The 16,938-nt window shown below is 40.3% G+C and overlaps 1 protein-coding gene across 1 annotated transcript; it reads right to left on the bottom strand.

The window, feature by feature from the left end:
* Window positions 1–8,444: 8,444 nt before the first annotated feature.
* On the bottom strand, window positions 8,445–11,683 carry LOC105006422 (putative ferric-chelate reductase 1). Its single transcript, XM_010864951.5, has 7 exons — window positions 11,547–11,683; window positions 10,898–10,989; window positions 10,093–10,305; window positions 9,849–9,941; window positions 9,419–9,560; window positions 9,101–9,208; window positions 8,445–8,811 (listed from the first exon to the last, which is right to left on the bottom strand). Exons 2-7 carry the CDS (start codon window positions 10,985–10,987, stop codon window positions 8,768–8,770), a joined length of 690 nt encoding a protein of 229 aa, XP_010863253.2. The 5' UTR covers window positions 10,988–10,989; window positions 11,547–11,683; the 3' UTR covers window positions 8,445–8,767.
* Between the last annotated feature and the right edge of the window lie 5,255 nt (window positions 11,684–16,938).

Below are 16,938 nucleotides of genomic sequence, written 5' to 3'. Positions count from 1 at the left end.
ATGTAAACACTATCTTCCCATACTTATGGTGTTATAGCTCAAGCAAAACCTACAGAGCACATTGCTGCATAAGAATTCCGGCTCTCACAGACCTGTTAGCTTTTCTTTAAGAAGCCCTTCTGTTCTCCACTCATTACCTGTATTAACTGCACCTGTTTGAACTTGTTACCTGTATAAAAGACACCTGTCCACACACTCAAACAGACTCCAACCTCTCCACAATGGCTAAGACCAGAGAGCTGTGTAAGGACATCAGGGATAAATTTGTAGACTTGCACAAGGCTGGGATGGGCTACAGGACAATAGGCAAGCACCTTAGTGAGAAGGCGACAACTGTTGGGGCAATTATTAGAAAATGGAAGAAGTTCAAGATGATCTCCCTCGGTCTAGGGCTCCATGCAAGATCTCACAAATAAAAAATCACCTCACATCTCAAAATAGGACTCCTAAATATGAGTTCCCTTGCTCCAAAGGCAGTTACAGTAAATGAATTAATCTCTGACCATAATCTAGATGTTATTGGCTTGTATGAAAAATGGCTAAAGCCTGATGAATTCACTGCCCTAAATGAGGCCTCTCCTCCTGGTTATACTAGTGATCATATCCCTCATGCATCCCGAAAAAGAGGGGGTCTTGCTAATATTTATCACAGTAAATATACATTTACTCTTAAACACATCACTGGTTTTCATTCTTTTGAAGTTTTACTCATGAAAGTTAACCAGGCTGATAATTTGTTTTACATAGCTACCATTTTCAGGTCCCCCAGATAGGGCCACAGTCTCACTGCTATATTATTGTGCTGAGGGACTAGGGTCAGTTCTCCTTCTCCACTATAAATCCCTGTAGATCATTTTCTAGATTTTCTGTGTCTCTTGACGTTTTAAACTAGGGGGGACATGAGGTCTTGGCCCACACCTAAGGAGTACCAGGCTTGAAAGACCTGTTGCTGCCCCTGTCCAAAGTCCTCCTGGTTATGTTGCAGATCCAGACGATACCTGACGAATTCAGCTGCCACTGTGCTGACACCTCCTCCCTCCCCTGTGTTGTCCCTGTCCATCTGGTCATGCTCTCGACCTGGACAAAGTTTAAATAGACTCTGGACTCAGCCCACATGCATTTATTAATTATTACAATTTGTACTCTTAATATGTTCACCCAGCACAGCCAGAAGAGGACTGGTCCCCCCTCTGAGCCTGGGTCCTCTCAAGGTTTCTTCCTAAATTTCAGCCTTCTTAGGGAGTTTTTCCTAGCCACTGAAATTCAACACTGTTTTGACAACTGCTGATGTAAAAAGGTCTTTATAAATACATTTGATTGATTGATTGAATGATTGAGGGATGACGCAGAACCTGCGTTCCATCACCTGCCTGAACAACTATCATTCTGTAGCATGGACCTACATCATCATGACACCTTGGACCCCTTTCAATTTACATACGGTCCCAATACATCTACGGACGATGCCATCGCCTTGACGACACACACCCCCCTCTCCCACCTGGAAAATGGCAACACATATGTGAGGATGCTGTTTGTGGATTACAGCTCTGCATTCAACACTATTGTGCCCACTAAGCTTGTTCCTAAACTTGGACTTCATGACGGGCAGACCCCAGATGGTGAGCAACCAATGGGCAACCTCACCTCCTCTGCACTGACCCTGAGCACTGGAGCCCCCCAGTTCTGCGATGTCCTGCAACCAATTATTTCTGGACCTTAGTGTATGCCCTTGTTCTAGGAAGGGGCACAGGGGAAGGTTGAAATGAACGCTCAAATGTATTCCATCCTTCCCCTGCAATTTATGGACTGATGTGTCTTCTGCGCTTGTTCATGAAGATTTGGACATTTGAAAACCTGGTTCCATCCAGAATGTCATTTTAAACTACTATTATCATCATGATGGTCACTGTTGCGATTTCAATTGAATAAATATTCCTGAATATAAAAAATATAATAAAATTATAAACAGGTTCTAAGAAACCTCAGAATACTAAAATGTGCATAAAAGCCAAACGGTTTGATTGCTACTGTAACGGTCCCAGGCGAATGGGACCGCTTGCAATTCTGTTTATGGTTTATCTTGTCCTGCGATGCCCTCTCCTGGTCTGTAGTTGTTTCACATGTCCTTATTTGGGCTTTTTTTCCATCTTCCCTCAGTTAATCAGTGTTCCCTCATTTGCTTGGGTATTTATTTCTGCTATTTTCTCCCAATCCTTTGTTAGTTATTGTTTGTTGTTATACCCTGTTACATGTGCCCATGTATATCACAGACTATTCTATGAATTAAACATCTGTGTCAGCTAGGGCTTACTTCCCAATTACCCTTAAAACGTGGCAGCTACCCTAATGTGAACAAACAATATTAATTATAATGAGAATATACTAGCCAAATAACCCCAGACAAATCTAGAATAGACAAAACTTGTTCATCACAAGTTAAACCCTTGCGAGGGTAAGAAATACTGTGTTGTGTTTGTTGATATGTTTTCCAAATGGGTTGAGGCTTTCCCGGCTGGGAAGGCCGACGCGACAACAGTTGCTAAGGCACTATTGACTGAAATCATACCCAGATGGGGTATTCCTAAGAAACTGTCAAGTGACAATGGATCACATTTTGTGCTATTCAGAAGATGTCTGAGTATCTAGGAGTTGATCTGAAGACCCACTGTGCCTACCACCCGCAGAGTGGGGGGGCGGTGGAGAGAGAAAATGGGAGCTTTACGTCAATCCCAATCTCGCCATAAGCAAACACTTACTAGAACTCAACGTATATTCAGTGTTTTGATCCCAGGATATGGCACATACACCTCACAGGAAGAGATAATGGCCCTGTCCGCAGTGTTGGAGAAACAAATGAATTTGACAAGTGACACAATTGTAGCTATAGGTATGGAGCTAAGTGAAACCCGCTCAGTTGCTTTACAGAATAGGATGGCATTAGATTTGATTTTGGCTTCCCAGGGCGGTGTCTGTAAGGTGGTTGGATCTGAGTGTTGTACATACATTTCAGACTACATTACGTTCCCAAACTACTGGGATGATGATATCATAAATAATCATGTTGTGTTTAAAGATTAGTGAGTTGAAGTTTCATGGTTTAGGAATAAAATTGGTTAAAAGTTGCATGTGACCACTACATGACATTTTATGATATAGGGCGGATTGTCAGGGAAATTTCTTCATACAATGTATTCTCACTGATTACAGGACAGAGTCCCACTGTTTAGATAGGTAGAGGAATGTGGGGGATCTGGAATTTGCATAGGGGGCATCATTGACTGGTATCAGCTGATGAAATGGTTACTCTTTATCTCCTTATCTGTATAACTCATCAGGGCATCTATTGTCTGTTCGGGTTCGGTTGGAACTCTTAGAATTGAAGAAGGTATTTATGGGAGGAAGGAGAGCTGTCCTTTGTGTGATGTTTAGGTTATAATGGAACAAAGGGAATGTGTCGTGTTGAGCTGGATTGTGCAGGATTTTGTCACACCCCTCTCCTGTCCTTAAATACTGTCGATTGCCTGTTTTTATTTAGAGACTATTCACTGTAACTTTGTAACCTGCATATTCTCTCCTTGCAAGTATATTAAAACCGTTTATTGCGCAATTGATTTCTCCTGTCTTAACTACCATTTTCATAGAACTGTTTTGCACTTTAGAAATTGCCATCACATAGCCCATCCCAGCCTTGTGCAGGTCTACAATTTTATCCCTGATGTCGTTACACAGCTCTCTGGTCTTGGCCATTGTGGAGAGGTTGGAGTCTGTATGATTGAGTGTGTGGACAGGTGTCTTTTACACAGGTAACGAGTTCAAACAGGTGCAGTTTTAATACAGGTAATGAGTGGAGAACAGGAGCGCTTCCTAAAGAATAACTAACAGGTCTGTGAGAGACCGAATTCTTACTGGTTGGTAGGTGATCAAATACTTATGTCATGCAATAAAATACTAATTAATTATTTAAAAATCATACAATGTGATTTTCTGGATTTTCTTTTTCCGTCTCTCACAGTTGAAGTGTACCTATGATAAAAATTACAGACCATTACATGCTTTGTAAGAAGGAAAACCTGCATAATCGTCTGTGTGTCAAATACTTGTTCTCCCCACTGTAATGCCAGTGTGTTTAAAACCTGTTCTACAACAAAGATAAATGAGGACTAAGGACGTTGAAGGACTGTTTATTTTTTTTTGACTGATCTTTTGTGTTTTCCTCCCACTTTCAAAAATTGTTTCACAGAAGTAAAGTCAGAATTTGGCTGATTGAATGACCCCAAACTATTCTGACATGGAAAGTTGTTTTGTATGCATACACATCTCTTGGAAGATCACATTATTTAAAATGTTAATTCCATGTAGGTTTCAATTAATCAAACTCTGGAAACATACTATGCTGTTCTCCTGGTTAATTACTTGATTCTCGTTACTCTGTTAGCTGTATTTTACTACTTGGACATTTTGGGTCCTATAATCATTTCTGTAACAGGTGTCATGAAGTATTGTACATCCTGGTAATCACAACCCCCTCAGCTACAATAATAATACATAAAAACAGACCTCTGGGCCACTATTTAGAAGTCATGTGTTGGAACGGCAAAAATAATGTCTGCAATATGGTATGACAAATTGTCTTTGTTTCAATGTCTATTTGTGATACTCTCCTGCCTTTACTGGCATATTACATTGTTTTATGCCGTATCCAATGAATAAAAGTAATAATACAATGTAAAAAATATGGTTTTCCCCAAAAAAGTTGGGATCCAGCCCTTTTTATGAATTTCAATAACGACAATTTGCAAGGCCTGTAAGTAAACCAAACGGCCACTAGATTGCAGGATCTGCAGCGCAGTTTGCATTCATTTTTCCTTACAAAATCATTTAGCTATCCAAATGTTTTCCAAAAACGAAAGACCATCCCCATAGTATACAGAAGGACATTTTTATATCACATTTATAATACAAACAACATAATACAGCAATATACATCATACACAGCGATGTACTTACATGTAATCTGGACGGGTGTTGACACAGTCGCCCATCTGAGTTGAATGGTCATTCGCGTCGCCTGGTAGAAAGTGTTCCTGGACAGAATAACCTTTCCTCTGCTTTTTGGTTATGATCAAATATGTTCTAAAATGTTTTGGGTGGAAAACAAAGAGCTATCTTGCATTAACGGTATGAAAACTACGTTGGTAATCGCCATTATTGACCGGTGACCTGTGGCATGCGCCATGTTGTGTACTGTCACTATGGGACTGACCCCTATGACATCCCAGCACTCCTGCGTTGTAGAGGTCATGTCTCCAGTCGTGATTAACATAGTCGAAGCGCTGTTTTTGATTGGGCATCATAAACAAATGAAGACTTGGATTATCCAATGCGTAATGGTGACAGATTTGGTCCAAATATACCAGGCGAGACGTTAGCTAAAGTCAGCCGTATGATTCTAGTGATTACTTTTTTGGATATTTATGGAAATGTACACTATGTGATCAGTCAGCAGTGGCCAATTGGTTCCACTCTAATATTTCTCTCACGCAGGCTGTTATCCCCATAGGGACACAAAATATGTACAGGACTGAGAATACCTAGATATTAGCAAAAATCAGCCATATGATTCTAGTAATAACTTTTTATGGAAATGTATACATACGCGCTTAGTCAGCAGTGGTCAGGTTTGGTGAGAACTTACATTCGCCTCATACAGGCCGTGATCCCCATAGGAACTCATACTGTGTAGGGATGGCTTCACGAACAGTGGGGATTTCTTTAAGATTGCAAGGGAAGCTCGGCTTCCCCTATAATGTCCAAAAAAATTATGGTCAAATATGCACTATTGTGTAAATATTTTAATGACAAAAAATGTGTTATAACACGTTCATCTTTAAAACTAGTTAGTTCAGAATCAGCTACAGGTCGGCTGACTCGATTTTCTTCTCATACAATCCCGCAGCGTCACAGTGCATTTCCCTGTTGAAGCCGAGCGTCCATTGACTTCAATGGGGCTGCTTAGAACAGTTTTTTTCAGTGCTCCGAAAGTAGACAGTGATTGGATAAATGCTGCGATTATGTCCTGCCCATGGACACTCAGCGTCTCTGGGTGTGAATGAGGAGTGGGCTTCCGCGTGATAATTGGAGGATCTGACGGTCTGTCAAACTGCATCTCCTTTTGACTGATAGCGGTCTGTACTACACTCAACTAAAGGATTATTAGAAACCCCATACTAATACTGTTTGACCCCCTTTCGCCTTCAGAACTGCCTTAATTCTACGTGGCATTGATTCAACAAAGTGCTGAAAGCATTCTTTAGAAATGTTGGCCCATATTGATAGGATAGCATCTTGCAGTTGATGGAGATTTGTGGGATGCACATCCAGGGCACGAAGCTCCCGTTCCACCACATCCCAAAGATGCTCTATTGGGTTGAGATCTGCTGACTGTGGGGGCCATTTCAGTACAGTGAACTCATTGTCATGTTCAAGAAACCAATTTGAAATGATTCGAGCTTTATGACATGGTGCATTATCCTGCTGGAAGTAGCCATCAGAGGATGGGTACATGGTGGTCATAAAGGGATGGACATGGTCAGAAACAATGCTCAGGTAGGCCGTGGCATTTAAACAATGCCCAATTGGCATTAAGGGGCCAAGAAAACATCCCCCACACCCTTACACCACCACCAGCCTGCACAGTGGTAAAAAGGCATGATGGATCCATGTTCTCATTCTGTTTACGCCAAATTCTGACTATACCATCTGAATGTCTCAACCGAAATCGAGACTCATCAGACCAGGCAACATTCTTCCAGTTTTGGTGAGCTTGTGCAAATTGTAGCCTCTTTTTCCTATTTGTAGTGGAGATGAGTGGTACCCGGTGGGGTCTTCTGCTGTTGTAGCCCATCCGCCTCAAGGTTGTGCGTGTTGTGGCTTCACAAATGCTTTGCTGCATACCTCGGTTGTAACGAGTGGTTATTTCAGTCAAAGTTGCTCTTCTATCAGCTTGAATCAGTCAGCCCATTCTCCTCTGACCTCTAGCATCAACAAGGCATTTTCGCCCACAGGACTGCCGCATACTGGATGTTTTTCCCTTGTCACACCATTCTTTGTAAACCCTAGAAATGGTTGTGCGTGAAAATCCCAGTAACTGAGCAGATTGTGAAATACTCCGACCGGCCCGTCTGGCACCAACAACCATGCCACACTCAAAATTGCTTAAATCACCTTCCTTTCCCATTCTGACATTCAGTTTGGAGTTCAGGAGATTGTCTTGACCAGGACCACACCCCTAAATGCATTGAAGCAACTGCCATGTGATTGGTTGATTAGATAATTGCATTAATGAGAAATTTAACAGGTGTTTCTAATAATAATTTAGGTGAGTGTATAAGAAGTCACTGAAGCTGTTTTGAGCTCAGACCCATCGCGGATTTCTCAAATGTATTCGAAAAGACAAACTGCTGCAATATTTCTTGATATTTGTTTGGCGAAATTGCTAGCCGATTTGCATCATACATTTCACACAATTATAGGCTACACCACAATCCTTGTATAAGTTTCACAAAGTTTAATATATTTTTTTGTTAATTCATTCATAAATGGGTCTTTTATGAAGTGAAATATATGTAAAATGCATTTTTGTAAAAAACCTATTTAAATAAATATTTATGTATTCATAGAAATGTTTAAGATATCATAAATCCTCCAAAAACTGCACAAATGTTAAGTAAAAAATTAATAAACAGAGTAAATTTAAATTTGTAAAAAAAAAAATATATATATTGTTCTGTTAAAAAATGTTATGCCATTGTCTTGGGTCCAAAAGACCCCAAAGACCCCGAGTGTCACTACAAATGAAGACCATCAGAGGGTTATTGTCATGGTGCGGTTAGCAGCAGCGCCACCGTGCCATATATTCTCAAGTTCCCATATCACACGAACACATCCCGGACTGTCACATGTCTCCAATCTTTCACACCAGGTCCCAATTGACATCATTTGTATGTGTATAAATGTTTCCCCTCTGCTCCCCACATTGTGGATCATTGTTGTTGTTTTGCCTGTTCGTGTGTTGGTGAGTGGTGTTGATGTACTGTTTGAATGTTAGCTGTTAAGACGCGTTGTTCCGCACTTTATTTTCATTCGGTAGATTAGTTATCGTTTTCCGTTCGTGTTTGGTTTGTTTGTTGTTTATTAAAACCCACGAACTGATATATGCCAGCGCCTGGTTCATTGCCAACACTACACCACAAGAACATCGTTACAGTTATAATGTAGGCCGAAAATGAGCTTCCACTCTTTGAAAGACCAGCAGCCGCCACTGTTCACGAATATGCCTAGATAGTATCTATAAAAAAGAAAAATTGTCCCTCCTTCATAACTTGACATCAGCCAAGATGAAGTAAAAGATGACTGGGCTCAAGTAAATAACTTACACATGGTGGATGTTTTAGGTGTATACCTCATTCATTTTCTCAACACAACATAAATATAATCTAGGCTTTTATGTTTTGTGGTCACAAAATGTAACACGTGTATATGTAATCCTGGAGGTAATGAGGTTGAACAATGCTAAATGTACCTGAAAAGCCCTTGCTTATAAACACAACATTAAACTTATATTACTGGATTAATTCTGTAGGCTAATGTCTTACTACCCCTGCTCAGAAGGAGTTTCATTCTTGGGAACCCAGCCTGGTTGGCTTCAGGAACCATAGAGGTCCAGGATTCCTGAATGTGAAGTGGTTTACTACTTAGATCCACATTACAGCATGATGAAAACTAGTCCACCAAGCAGGATCAGCAGAGCTGTGAAGACAGAGACATTAGAGATGATTGGACCCCATTGCATATTATTGAAAAAAATATTAAATAATATATATTTAAAGGCATATGGAATGATAAGAAACTAGGCCCTATGGTAATAACACTTAAACAATGTATCGTTGTGTAATTGTGTAAGTGCTCACAATGTAATCATTGTTTTGCTAATAATAATAATAATAATATATATATACAGGGTCCAATAAATACCTCTAAACCCTATTCATGCTACTAAGTAATAATTTCAGCACTACATCCTATTTGGTTTTGTTACCTTGAGACAGGGTGCGCTGTAGACCACTGTTGGTTGCAGTGGCGGTGGGGTTGGACAGGTCCACGGCTGCAGTACTCACATAGACAAGCTTAGGAATACCTGGGACTCCTGAAGGAGGAGAAGAAGAGGAGAGGGTTCAAGAAAGACCACACAGAAGGGAGGCATCATCCACAGAGGGTTTGGAGGAATGAAGCAGCTCCTAGGTGCTGATCTGGGGACAATTGAGCATTTCCATAACTAATGGATAAGGTTAGGATTGGACAAGGGGAAGCTGATCTTAGATCTGTTCTTTAGAGTGTGTCAAGACAAGTGCTTCACCATTAATCACGGTCCCGTTGTAGATGGAAATGAAAAAGGAGGTACTGCTGCTCTTGGTGGAAGTAGCATTGGGGACTATAGCAGAGAAGATGCACTGGATGGTCTGACCACTGACTGAGCCCATCACCAGGTTAGAGGGCAGCTACAGGAAACAAGGATAACAACATTATTAGAGAAACGTCAGTAGGGATAAACTGTATATAGTCAGGTACACTGTTATTCATATCCCAAATGGACCACAAGTCCGTAATCAGAGATTAACCATGCTAACTGATATCAAATTTAGCATCAGTAAACATTGACAAGAAATTGGAATTCAAGTTCCTTATTAATCTTACTTATGCTCACAATTCTACATGTCTTATTGAGTTTATCAGCCCTAAACAAGAAATCAGAAGAGAAACAATTCCGGCTAATTGGCCAAACTTACCACGTTAGGAATCGTTATTCCAAGTGTGGAAATTATGTTGCTGATGTTGCTGATGTAGTTGATGTTATAACACGCATAGAAGTCAATTTGTCCCTACAGAGAGATGTTGAACACAAACAAATATATAATAAGAATGATTTATATTAATAATAATATTAGAATGTGTACATTAATGAAATGTCAAATAAAATCAATCCTGAAGTTCCTAGAAAATTAAACACCATTTTCACAGCAGTTTTCATACCATTGTTAAGTTTGCAGGAAACATTATAAAGGTTGTGGACAACACTAGAGCGACGTAGAAGTTGGATTGTCCTTGAAGCTGGAATGAAAAGTTCTGTCCCGAGTTTAAACTGGCTGAGACGAAGAAACAGGATCCAGACACAGATGGGTCACAGCCTTCTGGCTGAGAAGCGCAGAACTTTGTGATTCCACAATTTGCCCTTGAGATGATTCCCTGTGTGTAAAGAGTTCCTTATTAGTGGTTGTGTTGTTTGGTATTTATTTTACCCAAGAAAGCAACCTGCAATTGGTACATTTAACCCTTTACATTTAATAATAACATTTTAATTATAGAATAGCATAACTTTCCAATGACTCACAAGTGTAGTTTAACTGTGGTGCCCCATACAGAAACCAGTATACAGTGTAAGCTTGTTTTTTTACCAACCATGTAAAGACTTTACCATGACATCTGACAGTAGCCTACATGTGTCAAGTATCATTTTGTACACCTACTGTAATAGTCATCTTAATGTGTTGTCTGTCACTACACAGTACCTGCCTTGATACCAAACGAGGAGAAAGGGTTCAAGAAAGTAACTGCTTTACAATACAGCAGGCATACAGTATTATAACATACCAACTGTAACTATTTACCCAAGCTTTTTGTAAGCTATTATAAAAGTTACTGTGACTCATGCGGGAGTAAAGTACATTATTAAAAGTCCACCAAAAGCTACTTTATGGCTTAACCCATTTCCTTTTCCATTTCACTTTATAAGGTTTGTTGAAGTCTTAAGGTGAGAAGTGTAACCTTGGCCACTCACTGAGCCTGCTGTGTTCTGTGCCTCAGCTCCCATCCCCATGTACGCCATCACTGTGATGACTGCAAACACAGCTCTGCTTTGACTGTCCATTCCTGTAACAATAATGGAGACACAATGTTACGATATAATTATGATAATAACATTTACAAATGTAATTACCAACGTTAAGATACGGTCAGCCATCATGCCTTATACTTCAATTTAAGGCTTACAAATAATGATTCATATTTTCTGAAGTTTGAATGGAGACAATAATATGAATAGATGAGAAAGAAACGTGAATAAACATAGGCCTACCATTATTGTGGCAATTGATAATTAAGGATTATGGTGACCTATTAGAATACAACAACCACTACATAATGAATACAACTAGCACTGTATGGGTGAACTTACAAATGTGATACTCTATTGAAATTGTTATAAAATCAGTAATAACTAGGTGCTTTATTTAAACTTCATAATGTCAACAATGTCAACATGGATGAAATAATAAGTTAGGATACAATAGCTTGCCAGCAAATAAAACTTAAATATAATCCAGCATTATACCAGTATTGAAATGTGACAAAAAGAAAACATAGATTTTAAAAACAAGTTTGTATTTTTAAATATCTGCATTATTAGATAACATAGCTGGTAAATGTACCTGTAATTCTGTATTTTCGAAGACCTCTTCAAGTAAAAAAGACGCTGTGGTTGTCACCGTCTGGCTAATGGAAGTCACTGGTGCATTCAAGAAGGAGATGCTCTTCTCCCAACTAAGCTTGCTCTGTATTTAAAACAGGACTCATGAAGGGAGGGACAAAGGATGGAAAAAACTTGCCTCTACTTTCACAATCAAATGCAGTTTGAGAGCTCCGAGAAGTAACGTTAGGTTTGACATCACTCAATATGGCAGCATTTGTGGGGAAAGATTAAAAAACTAGAATGACTTGAGCCCCGCCCAATTAAGTCACTATATTTGTTTATTTAGGTCGTATACAAGTGGGGCCATGTCAATGTTTTTGCATGATCAGTAGGTTGTGATCAGAGTCCAAGTCTGCTGCACAACATGGTGGGCAAAGACAGGGACAATCAAGGACAATCAGGTGGAGTGTGTACGAATTGTTTCAGCAAAGAAACCATTTTTGCCAAATGAAAAATTGCAGAACATCTTGCAAAACTGGTTTCTTAGAAGAAGATACTCAATTTCAAACTGCAATATGCACACCCTCCTTTTCATGATATTTATGGATATACTGTTCTTTAGCATAATCACCAACCACTGATTGTGGGAATACGCTAGCTTCTTGCTTGTGCTTCAGGAATGTTCTCATGTAATCTGATTATCTAACGTATTTTCACAATGCGATAACCTTTCTCAACAGCCGTAACCAGCTCAATAGAAACCCAGTAACCAGTTAAAGCACTTTCTGAATCAGTATGTGAACAATCAGTTACCTGGTTTTAAGACTATGCACATACATTGAGGGATAAAAGTATTTGATCCCCTCTCAATCAGAAAGATTTCTAGCTCCCAGGTGTCTTTTTTACAGGTAACAAGCTTAGGATAATCAGGAGAACACTCTTAAAGGGAGTGCTCCTAATCTCAACATGTTACCTGTATAAAAGACACTTGTCCACAGAAGCTATCAATCTGATTCCAAACTCTCCACCATGGCCAAGACCAAAGAGCTGTTCAAGGATGTCAGGGACAAGATCGTAGACCTAAACAAGGCTGGAATGGGCTACAAGACCATCGCCATGCAGCTTGGTGAGTAGGGGACAATAGTTGGTGAGATTATTCGCAAATGGAAGAAACACAAAAGAACTGTCAATCTCCCTCGTTCTGGGGCTCCATGCAAGATCTCACCTAATGGAGTTGCAATGATCATGAGAGCGGTGTGGAATCAGCCCAGAACTAGAAGGGAGGATCTTGTCAATGATCTCAAGGCAGCTGGGACCGTAGTCACCAAGAAAACAATTGGTAACACACTATGCCTTGAAGGACTCAAATCCTGCAGCCCCCGCAAGGTCCCCCTGCTCAAGAATGCACATTTACAGGCCCGCCAATGAACATCTGAATGATTCAGAGGAGAACTGGGTGAAAGTGTTGTGGTCAGATGAGACCAAAATTGAGCTCTTTGGCATCAACTAAATTCGCAGAGTTTGGAGGAGGAGGAATGCTGCCTATGACCCCAAGAACACCATCCCAATCGTCAAACATGGAGGTGGAAACATTATGCTTTGGGGTTGTTTTTCTGCTAAGGGGACAGAACAACTTCACCACATCAAAGGGACGAATGACGGGGCCATGTACCATCAAATATTGGGTGAGAACCTCCTTCCCTCAACCAGGGCATTGAAAATGGGTCATGGATGGATATTCCAGCACGACAATGACCCAAAACACACGGCCAAGGCAACAAAGGAGTGGCTCAAGAAGAAGCACATTATGGTCCTGGAGTGGCCTAGCCAGTTTCCAGCCCTTGATCTCATAGAGAATCTGTGGAAGTAGCTGAAGGTTTGAGTTGCCAAACGTCAGTGTCGAAACCTTAATGACTTGGAGAAGATCTGCAAAGAGGAGTGGGACAGAATTCCTGCAGGATGGTGGTGTATGAGTCTGGAGCTGGGTGAACAGGGAGTACGTCGCAACCTCGGCTCATTAGTCATGACAATGAGTCCACACACGTGGAAAGGAGTAACAGAGGAATAATTTAATAAACTAAATAAACCAATAGATAATCCAGTGAGATGTGATAGTCAGGATATCAGTAATTTAGTGAGTGGATGGTGGGAATGACTGGGTGAACGCATATTTTGAAAGGTGAAAAACAAAACAAAAACAAAACTTTAGAACAACTAAAAAAAAAGAATCCTTGCTTCAAAAAGGGAGGCCCCTCAATTACTGAGTAGGTGAGCCTTATAAGCCACAGGTGCTCCCAATAACACAGACAACACTCTCAGCTCCACCCACAATCCTGAACAGAACAGCAGTTAAGCAGACAGAGGGCCGTCACAAAAAGGGGACAGAGTACGCAGCCCTGATGGGCTCCGATGCTCAGGGTCAGTGCAGAGGAGGTGAGGTTTCCCATTCTCACCACGACGACCAGAGTGAGACAACAAGCTCTATAAATACATCTAACAATAAGAATTGGATTTATTCAAAGTTATGAGTCTCATGGATCCCCCTGCATACAGTGCAAATTAAGAGGACAGATTAAATATACACTTGGCTTTTCACAGAATCAGATACAGTGGGGAAATCAAGTATTTGATACACTGCAGATTTAGCAGGTTTTCCCACTTACAGAGCATATAGAAGTCTGTCATTTTATCATAGGTACTCAACTGTGAGTGACAGAATCTAAAACAAAAATCCAGAAATTCACATTGTATGATTTTTAAGTAATTAATTTGCATTTTATTGCATGACATAAGTATTTTATCAGAAAAGCAGAACTTAATATTTGGTACAGAAACCTTTGTTTGCAATTACAGAGATCATACGTTCCCTGTAGTTCTGGACCAGGTTTGCACACACTGCAGCAGGGATTTTGGCCCACTCCTCCATACAGACCTTCTCCAGATCCTTCAGGTTTCGGGGCTGTCGCTGGGCAATACGGACTTTCAGCTCCCTCCAAAAATGTTCTATTGGGTTCTTGTCTGGAGACTGGCTAGGCCACTCTAAGGACCTTGAGATGCTTCTTACGGAGCCACTCCTTAGTTGCCCTGGCTGTGTGTTTCAGGTCAGTGTCATGCTGGAAGACCCAGCCATGACCCATCTTCAATAATCTTACTGAGGGAAGGAGGTTGTTGGCCAAGATATCGCGATACATGGCCCCATCCATCCTCCCCTCAATACGGTGCAGTCGTCCGGTCCCCTTTGCAGAAAAGCATCCCCAAAGAATGATCTTTCAACCTCCATGCTTCACGGTTGGGATGGTGTTTTTGTTTTTGGGGTTGTACTCATTCTTCTTCATCCTCCAAACACAGCAAGTGGAGTTTAGACCAAAAAGCTCTATTTTTGTCTCATCAGACCACATGACCCTCTCCCATTCCTCCTCTGGATCATCCAGATGGTCATTGGCAAATTTCAGACGGGCTTGGACATGCGCTGGCTTGAGCAGTGGTACCTTGCATGCGCTGCAGGATATTTATCCATGACGGTGTAGTGTGTTACTAATGGTTTTCTTTGAGACTGTGGTCCCAGCTCTCTTCAGGTCATTGACCAGGTCCTGCCGTGTAGTTCTGGGCTGATCTTCCTCACCTTAGTGATGATCATTGATGCCCCACGAGGTGAGATCTTGATGGAGCCCCAGACCGAGGGAGATTGACCGTCATCTTGAACTTTTCTAATAATTGTGCCAACAGTTGTTGCCTTCTCACCAAGCTGCTTGCCTATTGTCCTGTAGCCCATCCCAGGCTTGTGCAGGTCTACAATTTTATCCCTGATGTCCTTACACAGCTCTCTGGTCTTGGCCATTGTGGAGAGGTTGGAGTGTGTGGTGATGTGTCTTTTATACAGGTAACGAGTTCAAACAGGTGCAGTTAATACATGCAATGAGTGGAGAACAGGGCTTCTTAAAGAAAAACTAACAGGTCTGTGAGAGCCGGAATTCTTACTGGTTGGTAGGTGATCAAATACTTATGTCATACAATAAAATGCAAATTAATTATAAAAAAATCATACAATGTGATTTTCTGGATTTTAGATTCCGTCTCTCACAGTTAAAGTGTACCTATGATAAAAATTACAGACCTCTACATGCTTTGTAAGTAGGAAAACCTGCAAATACGTGTTCTCCCCACTGTATGTCAACAGGGGTGGACTTTTTTAATATTTGGCACTACCCAGCCGGGCTAGTAGGCCAACATTTTTACAAACCCGGTCAAAATAGTACTAGCCCTCTATTTACAGAGTACCAAACAGGTCTAGTAGTTTATAAATTGATGTTTTCTATATATTTTTGCAGTATTCATGTTAAATTAGTCTGTACACAATTTTATACAACACATTCTTTGTAACAGCAAGTCATCCAAAAATATAAGTGTAATTAGCAAAATAAATATATATATATATATATATATTATTTATATAGTGAATACAAGAGTATTCCCTCAAACCAAGGCTTAATTCAAGATATAGTAATGTTTACTTAACATTCAATGAATGTTAACGCCAGCTGGTAGGCCTACCAACGTGATATTACTACTGGTGGTATTTAATAGTAATCATGACATGTATAAAACACACTAACAGGTTGCAAACGTTCAGTGTACTGAACACTTCCTTTCTATTTTGGCTCTAAACTAATAAAAAAAAGACTGATGTTTTTCGTGGCTTGTACAGAGAAAAAAAGTATAGCTACTGCAACCAAGGGGGCAGGGCTTAGCAAAGGTTTCAACTCTTTATTTCTAGGCGAGTCTAGCGGATTGATTATGAGCCTCATAATGCAAGGGCTGATGGCTCATTATCTTCAGTTACTCCCTCGAATAAATTGGCAAAATTCACTCGCCTGACTGACAAGTGGTTCTAAAATTAGACCTGTATGTCAAATAATAATAATAATTTGAACTTTGAAAACAGGAGCAAAGCTAAAAGATGTTCCCTAAAATTGTACCGACAGTTGTGCTAAAAAGTTTGCATACCCTTGGAGAATTGGTAATATATGTACCTTGTGTAAAGAAAACTTGAGTGAGCAGGCAAAACAGGCATGTCTTTTATTTCTTATTGGATTCACATTTAACTGCAGGTCATAACAGAATGGCACAATCATAAAACAAAACCTGGCAACAAAGATTTTTTTACTGACCCCTGTTGAAAAGTCTGAATACCTTTTGTTCTTAATACTGTGTATTGCCCCCTTTAGCATCAATGACAGCATCCTTTTCCATCTTTATAAAGTTCCATTAATTTGTTATGCCAGTTTTTGACAGTTCTTTTCTGCTCCCCATGGCTCAGTATCTAGCCTGCTCACTGCATCCATGTGAGAGCTAACAAACTAATTGGCTCTTTATACACATACAGTAATTGTAATTTAAAAAGCCACATGGTG

Source organism: Esox lucius, chromosome 24, assembly GCF_011004845.1.
Source record: "Esox lucius isolate fEsoLuc1 chromosome 24, fEsoLuc1.pri, whole genome shotgun sequence".
In the NCBI taxonomy this organism is placed as follows: Eukaryota; Metazoa; Chordata; class Actinopteri; order Esociformes; family Esocidae; genus Esox; species Esox lucius.
The sequence above is the reverse complement of the archived record's forward strand: the minus strand, read 5'-3'. Positions and strand labels throughout refer to the sequence as shown.